Source organism: Lygodium microphyllum, chromosome 23, assembly GCF_053477565.2.
Source record: "Lygodium microphyllum isolate KBCC chromosome 23, Lygodium_microphyllum_v1.1.10, whole genome shotgun sequence".
Lineage (NCBI taxonomy): Eukaryota > Viridiplantae > Streptophyta > Polypodiopsida > Schizaeales > Lygodiaceae > Lygodium > Lygodium microphyllum.
This window is the reverse complement of record NC_141157.1, coordinates 82,891,375-82,902,555: the sequence shown is the minus strand read 5'-3', so window position 1 is coordinate 82,902,555 and position 11,181 is coordinate 82,891,375. Positions and strand designations below refer to the sequence as shown.

The window sequence follows — 11,181 nt, the reverse complement described above, 5'->3', positions numbered from 1 at the left end:
TCTCTTTCTCTCCCTTCATTCTTCTCACTCCCTCTCTTTTCATGTATCTCTTTGCAAAGAAAAAAAAAAAACAAGAAAACCCAAAAATAAAGCAAGAAGAGGCAATGTACCTACCTCAAAGGCCTAAAGATAAAACCCTTTGTACTTTCTCTTTGCACCTTCCTTCCCTTCTCCGTTGCGCACTTCTCTTTCTTCTTCATGTATAGCGGTGGCGGCGGTGACAATGGTGATGAGCTCCCTCTTTCTCTCTCTCTCTCTCTCTTTCTCTCTCTCTCTCTCTCTCTCTTCCTCTCTCTCTCTCTCTCCCTCTCAAAGCTTTAAGCTCTCTCGCTCTCTCTTTCATTCTTTCTCGCAAATGTTTTCTCGGCAAATGTTACGCTCGGATTTTCGAAACTTTTTCCTCAGACCGGTGTCGCTATTTGCGTCGTTACTAGCGTTGTTATATGCGTCCCTATTTGCGTCGCTATTTGAATTAGCGATGCAAATAGTGATGCATATAGCGACGCTTTTAGCGACACCGCTTTTTGCGTCGCAAATGGCCGTCGCTATTGCCCCATTCCCTTATAGTGTCTCTTGATAGAAAAATATTATAAATATCACATTCTAATATATCCTATGTAGAGAGAGAAAGAGAGAGGAAACACATTTTAATAGTATCTGTGTGTGTGAGGAGAGAGAGAGAGAGAGTATGAGTGTGTGTGTGTGTGTGTGTGTGTATGTGTGTCTCTCTCAAATTGATAGATCTCCAATTAAGTTAATTTATTGAGGAAAATCTTTATACTAAATAAATTCTATTTAAGAACACATTTGTACCAAAAGTAAATATACGAACAAATAGCATTCTTAGGAGGTTCACTATATGTATATCATCTACATCTGTGCATTTAGATCCTATTTATAAATATCTTTATCTATGTGAATTTTTCTTGAATAATAGACAACCCTTTTCAATTCAATCTATATATAATCCTTTAATAATACACTTTTTTGTATGTAAAAATGTATAAATTTGATATTTTAAAAACATCTTATGTTGAACCTTGTGATGCACACATATATTCATGAGTGACCACCTTGAGCTAACATTTTAGAGTGACTAATAGCTAATGAATGTTGAATAAGACCTATTAATATGTAATTTGTTAGAGAGAGGACTTTATTAGATTTATTAATATGTAACTTGAGAGAGAGAGAGAGAGAGAGAGAGAGAGAGAATTTAGTGCATTAAGGGTGTAAGGAACAAAAGAAAGTTTTCAAAAGATGGCAAGGTATTTATCTCCTATATGTGTGTAAACATGTATCTAACGTAAGTAAATACTACTCTTTGTTCAAACTCTTTTCAAGCATATCTATTTTGTTAACTAATTTATAACATATGGAAACTCTACGCATGGGGGTTGGTTAACATTACACCTTGTTGACTTGCACTTGCATGGGTCCTAACGCGTGAAGGGCTAGTATATAACACACACACACACACACACACACACACTCTCTCTCTCTCTCTCTCTCTCTCTCTCTCTCTCTCATATATTTGTACGACTCTTACAACAATGGAAAAGCAAGCCATAGTCATTATTTCAATTAGTTAGTGTGGTAAGATTAGATCTCTCACGTAAAGAAAGTAAAGCAACTGATCATTCACGTGAAGCAAGACATGTGCAGTAATGGTAACCGAGAATCCCGTAACAGTAATAATTATATACCAAGAGAGAGAGAACAGACGAGGATGCCACGATATTATATTGCTTACTTATTTCTCTGTATAATACATAATGTATGAATATAACGACCAGTATTCGTAGGTAGTACAGATCGAAGGATGTGGACTGTGGCGCCAACCAACCAGCATCGTATAATGTTGAGGTGGTGGACGATTAATGAGCCCGTACGTGTATCTGGCATGGCAGCTAAATATCTATATCCTATTTGATTTTGACGTGGGGTGGCGCGTGCATGCATGCACACGCACGCCCTATTAATAATCATACTAGTTGGGCTGGCTAACGCATCATGCAGGAAGCCTGTATCATGCCTTTATTCTCTCTCTCTCAAGTCATGCAGGAAGCCTGTATCATGCCTTTATTCTCTCTCTCAAGTCACTATTGTGATCAAGATGGCTTGTCCCTTCGGACGTCTCGTTCCTCATTCCTGCAATAACACATAAGATAAAGGTGTCAGAGAGAGACAGAGAGTGAGTGAGTGAGTGAGTGTATGTGTGTGTGTACGTGTGTGCGTTTATGTCTTTGTGTCTGTCTATAGATTCATGCATGCAACATATAATAGCAGATACAAACAAGTATTCATACAAAGCTCCATATATATCCATGCATCTATACATACATGCTTGCATGCATGCAATATATCATAGCTGGTGCAAACAAGTATGCAGACAACCTTACATGCCCTCATGTATATACATGCATCCATACATGCATGCATGCAACATATCATAGCTGATACAAACAAGTATGCATACAAACATACATGCCCTCGTGCATGTACATGAATCCATACATGTAACATATACGTGTAGATGCATGCATCAATATGCTACGTGTGTGCTCCTAATTTTCACAGTTTGTTACTGATAGAACTAAATCTGTCAAACACACCAAAGCCCAAAACTAAATATACAACGATTTGGACAAATTATACTGTAAAAATAATATGATTTTAATAAAAAGGAGATAACCTCTACTCATCGTGCAGTTAGCATCATAAGTCCATAACACCTGCTAGAAGTTAACAATAGTGGGACTAAATGAGACAGAGGAGATACTTACCAGTATATGTACAAACAAGGATATGGTTGAAACTTGGATCAAGCAAGGTTATCTAACCCAATGAGCATATGTGGGAAGCTTTCAATCTCCTTGAGGTATTTGACCACTTGAAGCATGGTAGGGCGTCTAAACGGTTCATCGGAGGTGCAAAGGGTGGCCACCTGGAGGACTTGAAGCATTTTAACCCTCCATGAGCCATTGGAGATGGCAGGATCAAGCACTTCAGCCACCTTCCCTTTCTTAATCATCTGCCTCACCCAGCCAACTAGGTTGCCTCCTTCCACCTCTTTGAAATCAGCTCCTGTTGGCTCTTTCCCTGTCAGCAGCTCAAGCATTATCACACCATAGCTAAACACATCCCCCTTGGTTGTTGACCTCCAGCTCTGCCCATACTCAGGGGGTATGTACCCAAATGTTCCTGCTATATCTGTGCTCACATGTGTCTCGCACGCGCTGATTAAGCGTGCCAAACCAAAATCAGCCACTTTTGGCTCAAAATCAGCATCCAAAAGAATGTTGCTGGCTTTAATGTCCCTGTGAATTATGTGTGGTATGAATCCATGGTGCAAGAATGCTAGCCCTCTTGCAGCCCCCAATGCAATCTTGAACCTCTTGGGCCAATCTAGAACCTCCAAAGCATCAGCTCTGTTTCTAAGCCATAGATCTAAACTCCCATGGACCATGTAGTCATATACCAGCAGTTTCTCTTCTCCAAAAGAGCAATAGCCCAAAAGAGGCACTAAATTCCTGTGCTTCACCTTGCCCAAGGTCTCCATTTCAGCCAAAAACTCTCTGTTGCCTTGCATCTTCGCTGAACCAAGCTTCTTGATTGCCACTGTCCTGCCATCAGGCAACACAGCCTTGTACACTGTGCCAAAGCCTCCATCTCCAATGATATTGGTCTTGCAGAAGTTGTTTGTCACACGCAGAATGTCTGCCAGAGTGAGCCGCAGCAGCGGTCTCTCAAACATGGCAACATTGATGCTGAGGGGCTCCTTTGATTTGGTTGATAGAAGACACATACTGGGCTCCAAGGGAGTATTCAGTTTCTTATTTTCATCTTCTAACTTGGAAGTGAGCTCTTGCTTAAGCATCATCCATCTCACCAAAACGAAAATAAGGCAAAGCACAGCAATGGTGCTTCCCACTGTAATGCCAAGTATGGCACCTCTATCAAGGAGAGCTGGTGACTCTTGGTTGTTGTTGCCTCTGCAGTCAACCCCAACAATGCTCCCACATAGGCCCTTATTGTTAGCCAATGCATCCACAGAGAATCTCTTGCACACACCATTGTCCGGAACTCGCCCAACTAATTCATTACTAGAAGCATTGAAATACTGCAGACCTGTAAGGTTGCAAATAATAGGAGGAACATCACCAGTTAGCTTGTTTTCAGACAAGTCCAAATACAGAAGCTGTGAAAGAGTTCCAATCTCTTCTGGTATGTCCCCATTAAAACCATTGCTGTGCAGATCCAGATAAGAGAGACCACTTAAGTTCCCTATTACACTAGGTATTGCCCCACTGAAAGTGTTGTGACTGAGATTCATGATGCCTAATTGCTGCCACACTGTGCTATCAAATAGGACTGTCCCAAGGGTACCACTCAGCCGGTTCCCTTGCATGTAAAGCTCTATGATGCTGCTCATCTGTAACCATGAGGCAGGAATGTTTCCATCTAGCTCATTTTGACTTAAGTCAAGATGCTGAAGTGATGACAATTTGCCAAGTTCATCAGGTAGAGACCCAGACAGCTTGTTAGCTGTAAGATTGATACTAACCAAGCTGCGAACATCACCCAAAGCTGGAGGAATTCCACCTTCAAGCCTATTGAAAGCTAGGTTTAGCCCCTGAAGTTTGTGCAAGGCACCTAGCTGCTCTGGAACATTGCCAATCAGACTGTTGCTCGATAGATCAAGATTGCTTAGATTGGTAAGATGGGACATGCGCATTGGAATGACTCCAGATAATTGGTTGTTATTAAGGTACAACTCCACGACCACAATACAATTCCCAATTGAGTCTGGTATGCTTCCTGACAGGAGATTCCAGGAAAGGTCAAAGAAGCCATGGTGTTGGACATAGCTGCTGCTCGGGATGGACGTCTGCTGAAACCCAACACATACTTCTGATGGAATGGGACCAGTTAAAGCATTGTGTGAGAGGACCAGACATTCCAGATTTACAAGCTTTCCAATTTGTTTTGGGATTGTACCTGTCAGTTTATTTTTTCCCAGGTCAAGGGTTGTGAGCTGGGTACAATCAAACAACTCTGCAGGTATAGAGCCTTGCAGATTGTTTCCATCCAAAAACAGTACCTCAAGATTCACAAGCTTACCCATCTCCTTTGGAATCTCACCATCTAAGAGATTGTTACTCAAACCCAAATGTTGGAGAGGCACAAGATTCCCCGTAAGAGGTGAAAGCTCACCCTCAATGCGATTATTGCCAGCTTCAAATCCAAGTAGGGTAGTGGAACTCCATAGCTCATCTGGTATGGATCCAGTCAAATTGTTCGAGCCAAACTCTATAGTCACGAGTGGAAGCTTTGCCAAATATGATGGAATATCACCAGTCAAGAAATTATTTCCTAGATGTATTTCTGTCAGATTTGTGCAACCCTTGAAGGTATCAGTTATTGTCCCCATAAACTGATTGCTTTGCAAAGAGATGATCTGAAGAGATTTGGCATTACAAAGTTCTGCAGGAATGGGCCCAAACAGAAGGTTATCATCAACTGATAATGCTGTCAATGAACTGCAGTTCCCAAGTTCTGGAATCAATCTTCCCTTGAGTTGGTTTGATCCAAGAAAAATGTTGGTAATCATCTTCCAGCTTCCCAACCATTTTGGGAGTTCACCCTCGAGGTTGTTCCTCTCAGCAGAAAAAGCAATCAACGATTGAAGATTTATCAAGGAATCTGGTATTGGTCCAGATAAGTCATTGAAGGATAGCATGATGGTGGCAAGGTTGGTGCAGTTCCCCAACCCATCTGGGATAGAACCATTCAAGTGATTGTTGGCCATCGACAGGATGCGCAGGTTCTGAAGGTTCCCAATTGATTCCGGTAAGGGTGAGGCAATGTCATTCTGCTCCAGGTCAATCTTCTCTACATTATACAACAGACCAAGCTCCATGGGCAAAGGGCCAGTCAGCTGATTATCTGAAGCAGATAGACTTATCAAGCTCTCCAGTTTTCCTATTTCTACAGGCAAAGGGCCAGTTAGCTTGTTAAGATTGAGAATAAGATCTGTCAATCCTACCAGGTTGCCAATCTCAGCTGGAATAGAGCCAACAATGGAGTTGTTGCTGAGATCTAAATGTTGAAGGCTAGTCAGGTTTCCGAGCTGAGGTAGGAACACCGAAGTTATGAGGTTGTTGCTAAGGTCAAGCAGAACAAGGCTGGTGGCGTTGCCTAGCTCAGGGGGGATGTTAGTGAAGCTGTTAGTGCTTAAATCAAGCTCTACTAGCTTGTCTAAGTTCCCAATATCAGCAGGTATGGGACCTATGAAGGAGTTTGTGCCCAAATCCAGCCTCTCCAAATGTACAAGGGAGCCTATTTGAGGAGGGAGCTTGCCAGTGAAAGAGTTGAAGCCCAGAGCCAACTGTTTCAAGCTTCTTAAGTTCTGTATTTGGGGAGGAAGGCTTCCTGAGAGGAGGTTGTAGCTCAAATCAACATACTCCAGGTTCACCAAGTGGAAGAGCTCAATGGGGAGCTCTCCGGAGATGGTGTTCTGGCTGATGTTGAGGGTGTGGAGGCTGAGCAAGCTGCCCACTCGGGGTGAGAGTGTGCCCTTGAGCTGCATTCCAGAGAGCTGCAGTGAAGTTACATCCGAGCCGGTACATACCACACCGGTCCAGCCGCAGTATAGAGAAGGTGGGCTCTGATCATCCCAGTCAGACAATGTCTCTGCCTGCCGCAAGCCTCCCTTTAAGGCCAGAAGAGCCTCACGGTCTGATGCTCTGCCTTCTACCGAAAGATGGATGCAGCATACTGATAGAAGAGCCATAATCAGCACATAAGAAGTGGCCATGATCTGTGTTGCCATATTGTATCTACTCAGCGATACCTGAAAGCATGGCCACGCATTCTAATCAGACAAATCAATCATTGACTGATCAAAATGAAAATGAGAAAATTATTATGGTACGTTATCAATTCGTGTGCACAACGGGAATCTAGCATCAACACACAAACTCTCAGAAGTTAAGGAAAAGTACTCTTTTTTATGCGCTAATAAATAATTTATCGACTTAACTCAAACATAAATGAAACGAATTTTCGGATAGTAGGTCGAATGTTGAATGGGGCCTCTCTCTCTGTCTCTCTCTCTGTGTCTGTGCCTCTAGTGAAGGCACATTAAGGTGATCCATGTCTGATCCGAGAAAGATAACTTACTGTAACTGCTGAATTGTGGAGAAGAATGGCTGGAAAGCTGGCGCGAGAGAGGGAGCGCGGGGGCGGGGGCCCGGGGGAGAGACCCAGACAGGGAGAGCTACATTGCTCCGAATCTTGCACTCTGTCTCTCTTAATTGAGCTCTCACTATCTGTACCACTCTGTGTAGGAATCAGGCAACACGAGCCTTCGGCTTGATACTATTATACGCAAGGGTCTGAATTAACGAAAAAGACCTAGTAAATGGGAGGTAATTCGGGCAGCTGGGGGGCACCTTATATCGGGGAGAGAGAGAGAGAGAGAGAGAGAGAGTGGGTGTTGATTTGGATGTGACGTTGAAATGAGCTATGTATGAGAGAGAGAGAGAGAGAGAGAGAGAGAGAGAGAGAGAGAGAAAGAGAGAGAGACTCTCTGAGAGACCCTTTGCCTTCTCAACTGTCTGTCTCACACACATGAGAGGAGAGATACTATCACAGTAGATGCGTGTCTGCTAGGCTTTTGTTGTTGCTTCTCTCTCTCTCTCTCTCTCTCTCTCTCTCTCTCTCTCTCTGCCTGAGAGCTCTCTCTAGCTGTAGCTCTTTCTCTAGCTACTACCATGGCAGCAGCCCATGTACTGTTCTGTAATCATTTGTGATGATGATCACAAGATATCCAGAGGGGGTGAGGGTATAATAAGACAGCTTAAAAAGATAAGCTGTGGGTACTGATTGAAAGAACTCTGTGTCATGATTCACAAACAGGGAATGAAGAAATTGGCACTAGTAGAGAGAGAGAGAGAGAGAAGCAGAAAGTGTAGCTATAACAGGAGCCTGTGTGTTATCAATAGATTTTAGCAAGTGCTAAAAATGATATTCATGAGAGAGAGAGAGAGAGAGAGAGAGAGAGAGAGAGAGCCTGTTCATCAGTCCAACAAAAGCATTACCAAGATAGCATTTCTCTTTTGATGCATGCCTGACCTACCTCCTGGGCCCCCTTGCTGGCCCACTTTGCATATGCCCAAACATTGACCACCTCATGGCCCACTCCATTGGCCGGGTCTTGTTTTTTCCACAGCCTCCTTTCTTTCAATCAAACAATGGTCACATAACCTTGGTTTAGTCCACAAACTACAACTTTTGACACACTCATCAACCATCTAGACCCCGCATTTGAGAGGACCTTTTTTTTCAGTTTTGAAGTAAGTATTAATATTATATTAAACAAGGAAAAGATATGTACAACTGTAATTAGTGAAATGGAGCTTTAGTACAGGGAAGCTGCCTAGATACATAGGTGCTATCCAAAATTTACACCAATAGTAAGTCAAAAAAGAGGGTATTTCTAATCCATTATGTTTCTTCTCATCAGTGCCCTAATTAGGTATTAGAAGCTTTCTTCCTGATTTCCAGTAGAATAGCTGCAACATCCTTGTCCTCATAACCTTCTCTTGCAATAGGACCTGGATGCTGACAAACTAGCCAAGCTCCATGAAGCTATTTGATAGAACTTCTACCAATACTCTAAGAGCTAATTAAGTAAACCAAGTTGTGATGACATGGTGGGAATAGTCTAGTTGACAAGGCATAGATTTTTCTCGTTTTCCTATTTTTCTTAGATATGTTTGCAAGTTACATGGCATAGTCTAGCAAGCTTAACTTGCACATGGATAGTTTGCTCACTAGCCCCACACGTGTCTACACTAAGGGTGATGCCAGGCCTTGCTCTTACAAGAGTTGGTGGAAGTTTTAAAAGTAAAGTTAGCATGGTGTAGCATCATCTTTTGCTTCCATACTAAAAGTGGAGATCCCATTACTTGCTAGACTCTTGACAGTCTACTAATAGTTCATATACATGCAGGCCAATTGACATGCATGTGCACGAGATGTGCACGCAAGTAGGTCAAGAGTTAGGACACATAAGCCAATTAGACTTACATGAGTCCACGTGGTAGAAGATTATGTGAACACGACCAAAACTTTTAACTCGACTAACAAGTTGCATTTATGGTTGGGGGAATTGTGGAAGTAATTAGAGTACCCTCCTTTTAAGAGGGTGCTCCCTCAACTTCCAATATCATCAAAGTAGCCTCCTTTTTAGAGGGTACCCCTTCAACTTCTAGAGTCTTTAATATGTGGCATGTGTGGATTGGCTCTGTATGCTTTTTCTCTCCTCTAGCTCTATAGTCTCTCCAAGCTTTCTCAAACTCATAATTGGGCATTATTGCCAATGAAAGTTAACTTGTGCATGACTAAGAAACCTTGGTTACTCTATACTTTCATTACTCATTTATTCATGTGTGTTGAATTGTGATCTAATTGGCATGAGTGTGCAAGTCCATTAACCATAATAAGTAAATGGGCAACAGACAAGCACAAAATTCACCACCTCATGGTACTCTAATTGGAGTGATGCTAAGTACGTAACTATAGTATTTAAAGGGAGAAACCTTAAAATGAGGGTACTCCAATGGGTCTTTGAGTCCCAAGAAATGTATTGCATATTGCTCAATCTTGCCAAAGCCCATACATGTGGCCTTTAACATAGCTTACATTGACTCAACCATGTCAATTGGCATGTGTGTGTGCGCGTTTGTAAAGTTCATAAGATGTGTGGCACCACCCAAACTCCATAATTGAAATTAAAGAAATGAAGATGAGTGTTTTGCTTTGCTTTTCCTCATCAAGCTTAGAGTTATCATAGTTGCACTTTATGGCATATATGTACTTTTTTGTATGAAATTTTAGTTCATCCATAACATTCTCTTTGTTATACTTGGTTTGAAAAAGAATTTGTATTGGCAGTTAACTTGTTAGATCTAAGGACATAATTGTAATTCTAACATAATTTTGACGAATTTATAACAACCTTTCAAAATTTCCAAGAATGGACATTTGATATTCAAATTGAATTCAAATTTCCAATGTAGATTTTAGAGAACTCGATAAAATTATTATATTGCAATGCTCATATTAAATGTCATTAACCCTTCAAAATGTATGCATCTTTATATAAAAATTAGATGCATATCACAATATTACTATAGGAGGTGCCACGGAGGATAGATGAGACAACAGCTCAATTTTTGCTAACATCTTGTCACTAGCTACTTGTTTTCTAAATGGTATATGATGTAAGGACTTGTGATAGTCAAAATTGGACATGTAGCTCAATTGTGATAGTATTAGTGGGATCATGAGCATGCATTCTATAAGATCATCATGATCATCAAAATGGTCAATAAAAGTTTCGAGAGTATGATCTATTGAGGTGACTCCATTGTAGCTTTTTATCTATCTGTTAAGATCTTAAGTTATCTCATCTATTATTCACCTTTGAAATCTTAGGTTTTTTGTCAAAAGTTGGTTCATAATGTGAACAAGGTTAGTTGTTCTATGTAAATGTCATCACCTTTCTTATGCAATCTTGAACATCATGAAAGACTTTCTCATAGTTCACAATGTTTTGTCACTTGGGGGCCTAGTTTTGAGTTCTACCTCACCCTTAAAGGAAATATGAAATGTAAATCCGTGCTTTAGTTTTAGGTATGCCATTTGGGTAAAGATGAACTTCTCATTCACATGGTGTATAAATATTGTTCAAGAAGATTTCTTGTGTTATCCATTTATGTGGATGGTGACATTTGGAATGTGTGCATGAAGTGTTTATCCTCTTAACTTGGCTTCAAACAAAGCTATAGTTTTGGATGAAGTTGCTCCTATTCAATTTTCATTACATTCCATATGTTGAAAGGGATGGAAGTAGTATCTTCAAAAAACCTAGAATGCAAATTCAAGTTTAGGAAGTTATGGCTATCACCCAATAATTCTCATACAACATGTAGAATATCACAAACTTATGAACCCAAGTTTTTTTAATAAAGTAGGCACAGTCTATGTGTCATATGTGGATCTTATTTTAATTGGCATGAGAATGTGGTCTTTATGTGTTAGTTTGAGTGTGTGCTATTTGCATGATACAAAGAGTATCTCTAGTGGTAAAATCATGGAAACTAGAAAACT

At 41.0% G+C, this 11,181-nt stretch overlaps 1 protein-coding gene across 2 annotated transcripts; it reads right to left on the bottom strand.

Moving 5' to 3' along the window:
- Window positions 1–1,665: 1,665 nt before the first annotated feature.
- LOC148016403 (uncharacterized) lies at window positions 1,666–8,013 on the bottom strand. Of its 2 annotated transcripts, none has more exons than XM_087663827.1 (3): window positions 7,046–7,177; window positions 2,787–6,856; window positions 1,666–2,151 (listed from the first exon to the last, which is right to left on the bottom strand). In XM_087663827.1, the coding sequence occupies exon 2, from the start codon at window positions 6,833–6,835 to the stop codon at window positions 2,825–2,827; it is 4,011 nt and encodes a 1,336-aa protein (XP_087519953.1). In that variant the 5' UTR covers window positions 6,836–6,856; window positions 7,046–7,177; the 3' UTR covers window positions 1,666–2,151; window positions 2,787–2,824. The 2 variants fall into 2 exon arrangements, with proteins under 2 accessions (XP_087519953.1, XP_087519952.1); XM_087663826.1 differs by lacking the exon at window positions 7,046–7,177 and adding an exon at window positions 7,186–8,013 and having other exon boundaries at window positions 1,667–2,151.
- Window positions 8,014–11,181: the final 3,168 nt, after the last annotated feature.

Bases quoted from the DNA above. Each gene is read 5' to 3' on its own strand.
- LOC148016403 (XM_087663826.1), bottom strand. From the start codon at position 6,835: ATGGCAACACAGATCATGGCCACTTCTTATGTGCTGATTATGGCTCTT.